The sequence below is a fragment of the Myiozetetes cayanensis genome, unplaced genomic scaffold (genome assembly GCF_022539395.1).
Source record: "Myiozetetes cayanensis isolate MyiCay16 unplaced genomic scaffold, myiCay2020 scf5-8, whole genome shotgun sequence".
In the NCBI taxonomy this organism is placed as follows: domain Eukaryota; kingdom Metazoa; phylum Chordata; class Aves; order Passeriformes; family Tyrannidae; genus Myiozetetes; species Myiozetetes cayanensis.
In genome coordinates, this window is record NW_026087742.1 from 18,057,783 (window position 1) to 18,070,559 (window position 12,777).

At 36.3% G+C, this 12,777-nt stretch overlaps 1 protein-coding gene across 3 annotated transcripts in view; it reads left to right on the top strand.

Annotated features, from left to right (window-relative positions):
- CBLB (Cbl proto-oncogene B) overlaps positions 1 to 7,055 on the top strand; it is a 130,389-nt gene extending 123,334 nt beyond the window's left edge. For all 3 annotated transcript variants that reach the window (XM_050332613.1, XM_050332614.1, XM_050332615.1), the window contains one exon: positions 3,170 to 7,055. In XM_050332613.1, coding sequence (XP_050188570.1) covers positions 3,170 to 3,432 — 263 coding nt within the window. In that variant the 3' untranslated portion in view covers positions 3,433 to 7,055. The remainder of the gene's footprint in view (positions 1 to 3,169) is intronic.
- Positions 7,056 to 12,777: the final 5,722 nt, after the last annotated feature.

Sequence of the window (12,777 nt, forward strand, 5' to 3'; positions counted from 1 at the left end):
TGAGGAAAGGCTGTCCAGAGAAGTTGTGGATGCATCATCCTTGGAAGTGTTCAAGGCCAGGTTGGATGGGGCTTAGAACAGCCTTGGGATAGTGGAAGATGTTCTTGCACATCCATGGCAAAGGGGTTGGAACTAGATGATCTTTAATGTCTTTTCCAACCCAAACCATTCTATGATTCTGTGATATTGCTAACAGTTAGCATATTTTACCTAAGCACAGCCAATGATAAGAGGGAAAGGAGAAAGAAAATTAAGCTTCTAAGACAGATATATTTTGCTGAACTTAGCTATTCTGTAAGAAATGGATTCAAATGGTTAGTTAGGTATATTTGCCTGCTGCCTGTTCACTCACATGGCCTGATTAAAACACTTGGCGTGCAAATTTAAATTCCTTTACACGGAAAGATTATTTCAGGGTGGATTTCAATTAACATTAGGGGCAATAATGCGCCGTGGTAATGCAAAATATAAAGACCATGCCTAACAGCTTGATGGAGCAATGTGTGCAGTGACTCCTTTCTCACTGTCTCCCTGCTCTCCGAGGTAGTGCAGCTGATTGGATGTAGCTGCTTGCCACTGTTCAGCAGAGGGCCTTGCACAGCAAGCCTCTGTCACCTGCTTCTCTGATGCTTCTCAGTCTGTCCATGAAAGACCACGGAATGTACAGGAGAAGCAGCAAGGGAAGAAAAGGGCATTTCACAGCAGAGAGGAATAGGCAGTTGTCACCATGACAAATAACCTCTTCCCACTGTGCCACAGAGCTCTCACTGCTTTTTCCACGCTTTTTGAACACCTATTAAATGGGCCTGTGTCTGCCTTTATACTAACCTATTACCCAAGGGTTAAATCTAGTGCTGAATTACAGTAATGCGAGTGATAGATTCTTCCTTGCTGTAGAAACTGTTAATTGAATTACACAATTAGAAAATCTGTTTGAATTTTTTAGGTAGGCATCCATGGTGGCTGAAGCATCAGAGAGGATGGGAGTTGGGAAGGAAAGTCCTGCTTAACACCTCTATCTCAGTGTCCAGATGGACATGCAGCTTAGGCTTAGTATCTTTAAGCTCAGGATCCAATATGATACCCAGCTTTAGCTAAAATTTTATATGGATGTGAAGATATTGAAAGAGATGTCAGCGCTTAAAAAAATAATAATGGGAATTGAGAGAGAGAGTGCTGAAGATCTTAAAGTATCTGTGCTATAGAGAGATGTCACTGCAGTGAGAACAAAATGCCTATGCTGCAAATCTGCTGACAGAATTAAAAATGACCTTTCTAAATGATGTGATTGCTTAATAAAGTTTGTTTGAAAGCTTCAGCAGTGTGAAGGTTTTAAACAAGAAATTACTTCAGTTTTAAACCTGTATAAGATTGAATAGACAAAAATACATCCTCATGTAACACGTGCACACAGGAGGATCTGGTCTTATGTACAAGGAATTTCTTCTGTACTTCAAGCCCAGGGGAAAATTTAAAGTTTGTAAATTAATTTTGTTTTGTACTCTAGAAATTAATTCCATAATGAAATGTAAATATGAAAATAGTTTGAAATTAAATTTTTTTTTCTTTCTGTGAAAGAAAACTGATTGGTTTTAATATTCTTCTTTTACAGCCTTGAGTTTTCTAAAAAAAAAGTGAAATGAAAAATTTGAACTTGTTTCTGATTTGGTTTTTAGTGGTTAACCACATTTCCTGAGCTATATTTAATTTCTCAGACCAGTGTGTTTCATGGACCTTCCACACCTTCTTAGCAGGTTTGGATCTGCTTCAGGTGTGTTTATTAGAATGCTTATAATTTACATAAGTCTTTTCATCTTCAGAGAGAAAATAAATCAAAACAAAAATGAAATAACCCTTACTATCTGTAGGCTGTAGCTCCTTACTAAAATCTTTTAATCAAATTTCTTTCATGAATTTGTTATACAAATATCACCATCTTGCTAGAAGTACTGTTATCTTCTCTGAATTAAGATGTGGAATGAAATTTTACAGCAACACTCTCATCTGAATGGATGGAAAAATATACACCTTTGTTAGACATGCACTAGTGTGAACTGTCTTCATTCATTTGAATTGTTCACTGCACTCAATTGAATTACAGTTCTTTCTATCCAGTGTTATAAGGTAGCATGTTATAGCAGGAATACTAGAAATACAACATTTTTTCCATCCCTAAAAAGCTGTCTCTGAAATACTTAACACTGCAAAATGCCATTGCTGTCAGTGTAAGTAAACAGGAAGTATCACAGCCAGAAACTCCTCTAATTTATCTCCATCAAAGTCATTGTTGATGGGACTTTTTAGAACCCTTTTTGAGGGATTAAAGACTTTTAAATTTTTTTTTAATACTTTGCTCTTGAAAGTGTTTTCTGCGCTATGCCTACTTGTATTTAAGCTTCTTATTGGGGAATCAGTGAGGATAAGGAGGTTTCAGTAAAGTACCAAGTTTACTTGAGCACAAAACTCTTGACTCTGAGAAGATTAGCAAGTTTGAATATTAGCTTTTTTTCACCAGCACATCAGGATTCTCTGCCACCAGCATTAACTGTGAAGGTAACTTTTCCAGAGAAGATAAGGAAAGGGGAGATATTTCCAAAGGGAGACTGGAGAGGGAGGATCGTGCTCTGTTCTCACTGTGAGAATAATTGGACTAGAGTTGTTTTGTTTTGTTTTTTTTTTGCAAAACCAGTTATTTATGTACTTATATGTAGCTGTTGTGCATAAAATGAACTGCAATTGACTGAACAAAATCTGCAAGATGTAGCAATAAGTGAAGGATTTTTCTCCCTTGGGCATATTTGTCGGGATTCCTCTTCTTCGAAGCTTACAGTCCTCAATAAAGTTGTGATCAAATTTGTGGTTGGGTTTTGCTTGTTTGTTTTTTGTTTGGTGGGGATTTTTGTTTCTTTGTGGGTTTGTTGGTTGGTGTTTTTTTAAACTAAGAAAAAGTTTTCAAGCTGTGGGCTAAATATTTATTGATTTCCATTTTAGATGTTCTTGAGGACTTCAGCTTCTGTCCAAATTTCAAAATGAGATACATCAGTTAACTAAAATATTTCTTCATGTTTCTTTAGTATTTACTATTTAAACTGCTTTATGAGGCTTGACCTGCCTATAAAAAACCCTTAAGCCAATTTGTATTGATTTCTATCTCTTGTGTTTGAAACAGATGGTTCACAAGCGCCAGCCAGGCCCCCTAAACCACTTCCTCGGAGAACTGCACCAGAAATACATCACAGGAAAGCATACAGCTCTGACAGTTCCACGGAAAATGTGGATGCAAAAATTGCAAAACTTATGGGAGAGGGCTATTCCTTTGAAGAAGTCAAGAGGGCACTTGAAATTGCCCAGAATAATGTTGACGTGGCCCGTAGTATTTTAAGAGAGTTTGTCTGTTTTCCTCCACCAGTCTCCCCACGTCTCAACCTATAGCAGCATCAAGATTTTCTTGGAGCATATGAATAATTCTACAGATACATGTGTGGATTGGGGAACGAGAGGAAGAAGAGAATGGAATATTTTTCGTTCATCCTTAGTAGAAGGGTGTTTGTTTCCAGCCGTTTATCAAAGGCTCATGGCTGCTCTGATCAAGACTTATAAATATGCTGAGGCTTATGTATTTTTGCTAGCCATACTTTTTTAAATCAGGGTTGAACTGACAAAGTAATTTAAAGAAGTTTACTTCCCTAGAACTTTTAATCTGTGAAATGCTTTTTCTTGTTTACAAGTTGGCAAGTTACAGTTTTCTAGTTTGTGCCTGTACTATGTTCCTGTTCATATTCCCTTGTACCTGTGGTCAGTTCTGCTGTAGCATTCCCAACATTTTCCATGCTGACCACTCCATCAACTAAATCATCACTTCCCAGTAGTTCTGTGTTTTGTTTTGTTTTTCTCTTACAAGATGCTTTAATTGTTTTTTTTGCATTTCAGCTCATCAAATGCAAAAAGTATGTGGCCTTCACTACTGATTTTTTTTTCTTCTGAGATTCCTTTGCTTTTGAAAGAGGAAATATCTGAATGTAAAATGCATTATTTTGTCTATGAACTGCCTTTTTAAAGGTGTTTTGACAGTGATGTTGGGCAGCTTTCTGTTTAACATGAATTCCATGACCTGTAGTCCCCAAGGTCTTTTATATACAGTTTCCACAAAAAAATCCCAAACAACAAATAAAGTACTTCATGCAGCAGTGATACCAAGTTCTTCCATGTAAAATCTCTTTCTAATTTGAATATTTTATTGCAAATGTTCAAAAGAAGTCAAGTGAACGCGATAATACCGTGTTTTGATTACACACTAATGTCACCGGTTCTTTATGACCTGAGTCATGCCAGAGTAGAAGGAATCTTTTTGAATAATATTAATGGTATTCAGGTAAATTCCAGTTCTAGCTTCTGTAAAATAGAATGCAATTAATTTTTTTGTTTAAGTGATTATCCTGTGGTTCAATGTGGCTTGGATCAGTTTGTGTTAACTTGGAAACTTTAAATCTTCGATGCACTGTTAATTCTTAATGCTACTGTAGCAATATTTTCTGCAAAATTCTTTAGTAATGTCCTCCCTCCCCTGTACACTTTATAATACTCGAGTATGTGTTTAATATCCAAATTCATTCATTCAGTTTCCAGCTGCTCAGTTGGAAATACATTTTTGCTTTACTTGGTTATCGGTATTCCAGACTTTGATGTTTCATTTTTAAGCCCAAATTGATGCAAGCCAAATTAAAAATATTCCTAATTTTAGAAAAGAGAGAGAGAAGCCAACTCTTTTCTGAGTATACTCAAAGTAAACAGTCCAAATATTTTCAGAACAATTCTTAAGATTGCTGCTTTCTTGGTTTTTTTGTGGTTTGTTGTTTTTTGGTTTTTGGTTTTTTGGTTTTTTTAGGAAACTTTGAAATCTTCTTTTATTCTAATACATTGAAAAAAATAAAACCATGTGGTAGTTAGAATATTTTTCGCTTTTTGAGATGTGACCAGTATATGAAAATTTTCACAGGGTGCCAAGCTGGGTGTGAAGTATAATCATCATTCCCTTTCAGCTGTTAGTGTTCTCCTTCACTCTGAGCAAGTGTTAAAAGTTACATCATTTGTAGGATCAGATCTCAGCAGCCAATGCGTTTGTTGTAAAGATTTTTTTAAAAGACAGCAAGTGGGTGAATTGAAGGATTCAGAGTAACTGAGAACACCCATTGGAAATCACTGTGCTATCTCAAAGTCCATTGTTTCATCAAGAAACTAATTCTTAAAACCAGTAAATAAATTACTTTGTAGCATCACAAGGTGTGGTACATATATCATTAATCTGCTTCAGTGATAAAAAATTATCAGAATTCAGGGTATAGGGAAGAACTTCTGGTCCATTCTGATTTAAGCAAATGATTCTGAGTTTATGTTCTAGAAAAGAGCATATGCAACTTCCTTTATTTGTTCATTCTTCAAGTGCAGCTTACGAAAAGTTTAGGTTTAAGTTATATTCTGTGCTTTTGAAGTTCAAGTTAATCTCCTTCCTCAGTTTTGGGAAAAAGTTTTATGTAGTCTTGAAATCCTCTTGTTCATTTGGTTTGTTTACAACATTACTGTAGCATTTTAGCTAGCTATAAATTCAAAATTATTCATGCTATTAAATTATACACTCTGGTTGTACTGGAATTACTGAAATGAGGTTCTAGTGTAACTGCCAGCATAGCAATGACGACAGTGAAAAAAGAACACTTTACAAGGATGAACAAACAATGTGCAGATTGAGTTTTGAAATTTTGAATTGTTTTTATGCAGCAGCTTAGTACAAATTACATCCTTATATTTCAATTAGAGGCTGAAACTACTGCCTGATAGATAAGGGGTTTTAAAGTTTTCCTTCTCCTTTCTGATTGTGACCAGCAATGACACTTACTTTTTTTTTATTATGTGTTAAAAAACCAACTTGGTGAGCAATATTCTGAGTGGTAACTTGAAAAGAGTTCCATTAATCTTTAAATGAGTGCTAATAACACTTCTAAATAGTGGAAAATGCAGACTATTTCAAACCTGTTTTGGTTAATAGTTTTAAAGTCAAACAGAGCAAAATTGCTTTGCTAGAGTGTTGATGTTTACTCTGCAGAAATTAATAGGCTTAAAATAAATTAATCTGGCTGCAGTCTAGGTCTCTAAAGACATAGTTCTCTAAACATATTTTAACCTTTGACAGACTTAAGGGTTTGAGCGTGGCAGTGTGTTATGCACTTATATAACTTGAAGGAAGACTGACTTGAGTAAGAGTGCTTGGATGAACAAAGCTGGTTAAACTCAGAAACATGTGCTATTGTATTTCTTCCAATATTTCAGCTTTTAGACCATTGTTGTGATGTCTGTTGGCCTCATCTTTTCTCTCCTTTTGGTAAAATTACTGCATTTTGAGCAAATGGGCTGAATCAGAAGTTGAACAGAGCAAGTGGACATCAGCAGCACGGATCTTTTCCAAAGACTATGAGTAGGAAAAAATTTAAATTGGGATAAGAGAAATTAATTTAATATAATTAACCATGTTAATGGCTTGGCTGGAACCCTAATATGGCCACTGGTAAAATTTGTTAATGTTCAGTATCTCGAGAGTGCATCTGACACAGCTTTTTTATAATGTGAATTTAGAAAGTTTTGTACCAGGATCATTTCTTCTGTTATATTTCTCTAATTTTCAGCTTGAAGCTTTACTTTGCACTGACAACTCTGACCTGAAAGCATTTAAGTTTGTGTCTTAAATATTGACAAATTTTGAAGCAAGCGAACACCGTATTCAAAGCAAATTCAGGTACTACCTGTTGACCTGGAATTTAGAGCTTTTAGGAGTGACTTCTTGAAAAAGGACTTCAGTAGTTTCCATTTTGAAGGATTTTCTTTCAAATGACTATTTTATCTGAAAATGCCTTTTATAAACTTGTCTAACATGTGGCAAACTTAGTGATGTGTTTAATTAATTTATATTTTATTCAACATTCTTTTTAAATTTTGGTTATTATGTATGCTCAAGTTCTTTATCTGTTCATGTAAGGTATTTTATAAAATTAATGTTAAGAGAATGTTGGGTTGGTCCGTGATTTTTCAAGACTCTGTCTCTCTCTTATTGAATATTTCCACTTTTCATACAACACTTTAGAAACACATCCTGTCCTGTGTAGGGGCCATCAAAACCATTGTTTTGTAAGTCAGAAAAATGAGGCCTTGTTCTAAAATAAGTGAATCACTGCACTGAGACATTTGCTTTATATCCCCATACGTTACCTCATTTCTAAATTTCAGTAGTAAAAATTTATAAATTGGCAGTAACTCTTGAATGTTCATGTAATAGTTGTATGTCAGAAAGACGCTGATCATTAAATATTTAGAATCCAAAGTGGTGAACATACAGTATGACTGTACATTAATTTATAGGATTTTTTCCTCAAAAAAATTACAATAAACTCGCACTGATATTTTTTTTTAATATCCTGTGCTTTTTCATTCTCAAACATTGTACTCTTAATGTAAAACATATTTTAGGCGTGTAAACCGTTTTTTTCCCCTGTTACTGCATTCCAGCATTCTGGAAAAATCTAACCACTGTACTGTGCATGACAATACAACTATTACTATTTAAACCACAACACGGTTCCCTGCAGGTTAGATTAGACTTTCAGTGCAGAGATTTTCATGGTACTTTCTTCAGTGTGTTAAACCCTTGCCCATTATGTAGGTCACTAGTCATATTACTAATTTGAGAAGTTATCTGTTTGTTATATTTTCTGTAGTACTCTAGGTGCCTATGTCTTTCATTTCTATTCTTCTGATGTGAAAGTCAGCTGTCACCTTGTGTTATAATCAGATTTTAGGCAGCTGGGTGTTCTAGTACTGTTCTGGGAGTTTTTGTTTGAGAGACCCAGTCGTTAATGGTGTACAGGATACTTTCCTCAATTTATCAGTTTCAGTGGGTCTCCATCAGGAAAATCATAAATTTAGATTTTAAAATAATGTGTCACTGTGACATCTAAACATTCCATTTGTCCTTAGATGCTTTCATGTCTAGCAGTGGAAATTCTTACTCAAAATAAATCCTAATTCCCAAATCTTGGATCACAAAATAAATCTTAAATATGTGAAACTTGATTGCATAATCATCCTGAACATTTTAAGGAATTTAAAAACCTCAGAATAATATGAACTGTTACAGGATTCTTGCTTCCTAGACCTGCCAGAAGCAAAAGCACAAACTCACTGAATAATGATCTTCTGACTGTGAACCTGTTTGCATCTGTGTTGATCTGTGAAGGAATCAGCCAGTCCAACTAAAACAGTACTTGTTGAAAAAGAGCTTTTTTTTTTCCCCCCTCAATAACTGCCCTGGTAGCCAGCAGAGTGGGAGAGGAGCAGAGAACTAGATAGAAGAAGATAATCCTATCATAACAACCCAAGCCCTTCTCTCCTGTTGGCATGCAAGATTTAGCTGTTGTGAACTGCCTTTATTACCTAATGCAAATAAAGGAGTATTTGTTAAGATTCTTCCAGTCTTCAATTACTGTGTCCGTCTCCAAGGACACACTAATTTAAAAGACACAGTGTTTTGGTACAGATAGCAGGGTCTTAGTAGCAAGTTAGAGGGAAGTTTGAAGTAAGCATTCCTCTCAGAAAGTGTTCTGATGCTAGCAAAGCAACCAAAAGCTTTATAGGGATTTCAGTAGAAACATCTGTTTTCAAGTTCATCATCTTGGTTCTTGAAGGATGTGGATATGCACGTTTATGTCCATGCGTGTCTGGTGAAGCATGGACATTTATGTACGTGCTGGTCTGGTAAAGCATGGAGAAGGGATGATGCCAGCCTGTGGAGATCGGACCTAGGCTCTGTGGTACTTACATTTGCAAAATACCCGCTCCTTTTGGGTAGCTGAACCTGCTAAAAATGAATCCTTCAATAATCAAGCTACTACATTCATTTGTGTTTCAAAAGGCAAGTTTTTCTCCATAGGGAGCTGGGGAGGGGCATACATTTACTCCAAAATAAATAGCTTTCTTCTGTGCATCTGTAGTGATTAGGACACTGAAAATAATAAATGCTCCCTAGTTTTCATTAGACCACAATGCAATAAGTGCCGTACAGAGAACTCTTTTTTTCATTTGCTAATTGGGTGTCACTGAATTTCTCATTCTTTACAAACATAAGTTACATAAGTTACATCATCAGCCATTCAGAAATGGCTCAAGGTAGTGACTGGTGTAGTTTTCTGAAGCTATTACCTTGCCTGAACATGTGACTTTCAAGTGTTTCTTCTTGTTTACGTCTTCATTACCAATTCAGTGTGGTCCGTATAAAATTACTGAACAATTATTTAAAAGCTTTTATTTTTTCTTTATGGATGTTATCAGTAGTAGCTTTATTATCTAGGCTCATACACTAAAATTCAAATTATCCTGCTCTCATACATCGTAGCTTGGGCCAAGTTCAGCCTGACCTTTGTCCCACAAAAGATCACTTTGCATCCTCATCTGCTCCCTCCCAAATCTCTTCTGTGACATCAACCACCACCGCATCCTTCGTCTCCGTAAGGGCAGACACTTGACAGTTTCCCATCTCAGCTTGCAACCACATCTGTATTTTGTTCTGTGATCCCTCATAAAGTGTTCTGCTGGCCTTGTCTGTGTCAACCATTAGACAGATTCTCTGTGCCGTATCCAAACGGCCCCTGTGAGCACAGTCATCCAAACCGGATTCAGAATTCTGTGAGAAAGCCTTTTTTCCGTGTTGATGTCACTGGCATTTTTTCCTGTTCCCTTCTTGACCTGGAAATGCACTCTTGTGTTTCATTATTTGCTTGTCAGGGGCAGAGATGAAATCTACTTCTTATCTCAGCAGATCCCTCTTCTGCTTCTGAGATGTGAAGAGAATCAATGACCTCTCCTAGTAACAGTCCTTGTGTCTGAGATGACTTTTGTCTCAATATGAGAGTTAAGGAGTTTGTCCAACAAATTTTGTTTGTAGCTTGGAAAGTCACAAAATATATTTAACTACTTCTAGCACTAAGTGAGGTGCAGGTGGAAGGGATAAATTTTATAAGATGTGTCAATGAATTTGGGAACTCACAGGTGTGCTGATTATCATGAGGGGGATGAAAGATTGACTCTGCACCTTTGTCAAAGAAGTAAGTACCAGGTAACTTGAAAATCCTCACACAGAGAAGATAAAAGCACTCTATCTGAATGACATTTTAGAAAAGTGTTTCAGAGCAGGGGTGAAAGAGGGAATTTGAGTTGTGCACTCAAATGGGCAACTTTGAATGTACAAGGTTGCATTGAAGTGGGGGAAATCTTACCTTGTTTGGGGCAGAGCATAGTTACGTGGAAAGGGCTTTCTTGCATGTGTCATTCCAGAATGATTTGTACCATAGTTAATAACCTTATTTTAGTGTTTACCCTCATACCACTATTCTTCATCCCCCATCCCTTGTTGTGGTATCCGGCTCAGCTCTTTAATTCTGTGTGGCAAGCTGCTCAGTCCTCATAGGAATTTTTTTTTTACCTGTGATTTAACATGTGGTTTCCAGGCCCCACAAGGCTTTTCTATATGTTTTGAGGTTTAGTTTTAGCAGGAAGTATATTAGAAATAAACAAAGCTGCCTTGGAGTTAAACAGACTTGTCTTCAGGCATTGGCATCCTTTCCTTCGATGTGTTGGTGTTGCTGAATAAACAGTCTCCAAGATTATTAGGAGAGGCAGAGCCTTAATTGTATCTGTGCTTGTTTTTAGGATGTTGAGATACTGGCTGACTGGAACATCACTGCAGGCTGTGAACCTGCCATCAAACTGGAACTTGGTTCCCTTTTTTAATCACATTCCGTAACAATTTCTAAGAACCTGAGACCAAATTAAAGTTGACTGTGGCTTTGTTCAAAGATGATGTGGGTATGCTTTTCACTTTTTGTGGCTGTGTAACTTGCTGTGTTCATGTGTGGTGCCATGAGCATAATGCTGTAAAACTCAACCTATCCAGAAACTCATGTCATTTCCATGCTTATTTAGTGGTTAATATACTTTGCCTTGTGAAGTACCTGAGGTTCCTCTGATGGGGTGCACAGGACAAAGGTTAATTTCTTGCTAGTGATGAGTACAGCAGTGTGGAATAACAGCTCATACAGAGACTCCTGTTGATGTACAGACTCTCTTAGCAATGTGGATTGATTTTTCTTGGTTGGGTGAGCTGAAATTTATTTTTCAATGATCTGCCCTTATGGGACCTTGTATTATTTATACTGTATCATCATTGTATTTGAGCTGTCTCCATTACAGCAGTATCCATGCCCCTTGAGGCTGCCTGGTCTTCTCCCTTTCAAGAGTAGCAAAGTCTTTCAAAAGATGTGTATGAGATGTATGGAGTGGGTCTGGTTACTGATTTATTAGTAGCATGTTTGTGGGATAAAAAGAATTTCTGGAGAAGCATTGATTTTATTTATTTATTAAGAGAGTAGGTTTTATGGTGGAGAAGTTTTTATTCTGAGTTTTTGGAAGCTATTGCTTTTTAAAAAAGGAAGATGCTGTTAATCTTTTTGTTGGTTTTTCAAGTTATGTATTGAACTGTGGTTTTGAGGAAGTTCCATATTCTCCAACTTTTTTATTTTTTTTCTTCTTGGTTAATAAACAACCAGGAAAACTTCTGCTCTCTCTGTACTTTCTAAAATGATGACAACCTCCTGATGCTTGTTCAGCAGCTACACTGTCCAAACAAGATCCTGTTGTCTCTCTGTTGTTGGCACATCAGTGTTAAGAGGGTAAAAAGGTTTCTCAGAGGAAACGGGAAGGAGGGATGTGACAAAGGTACCTGCAAAGGAAGAGAAGGAAAACAGATGAAGAAAATATTCTTAAGGAAAAAGAAAAGGAAGAAAGAAAAGGGTTCATTTGATGAACATTCTTTCACCAAAATTTGTTCTCATTTAATTCTTGCAGAATTTAATTAATTTAATTCTTGCAGAATTAAATGAGAGGTGTAAATAACATCATTAGCTAAAATACAAGTGGTGGTAGATAATATAGCTTAATAATTTCATTTAATGCTGTTTTAATTAAACAGCAAGTCTCAGAAAGAATGAGTCATTTATTATATATATTATAATTAAAGTAAGTTTAGTTGGCATCTAAGTTTAGAAAATATTCATAAAATTCTGTGGTTTGAAATTGGTAGTGAGAAAGATCACCAAATCTTGCAAATGAATGACTAAGCAAAACTGGCAGTTTTGTTTCAGAGCCAAATTTGGAGAACCTGTTAAACCTAGAAGATGTTGAGACCTTAAGGGTTACTTTGAAATGGAAGTGTGTGGGGTTTTTTCCTCAGCATTGAAATCTGGGTTTCACTTTTCAGTGCAGTGGTGGAAATAATTTTCCCACTACAGAGCAGTCCTGCTGTGATTATGCTTTATGCTCATCATTGGCAGTAAATCACACGGCCATCAGGCATGCTGAAAATTGTTATTGCACAAAATATAATGAAATTATTTGAGGGGCAGTTGGGATGCCTCAATTTAAAAAGTGACCTCCTGATCTTCCAGCATATTTTAAGATTTCTCAGTTGGTGCACATAAAATCCATAGCTGGTTTTCATTTCACAATTTAAAGGCATTTATCTCGAGAAACTCTGTAATAGGCCCTAGGCAGGTGTTTCAGTGGGTAGAAGGCAGAATGGGGGAGAGACAGTGGAGGGAGGTGCCCTTTTTCTAGTTCTATGTCTCTCCATAATTAATCTCTCTAAACTGTAGAGGTTTAGAGAGATCTCTTTGTACTGTA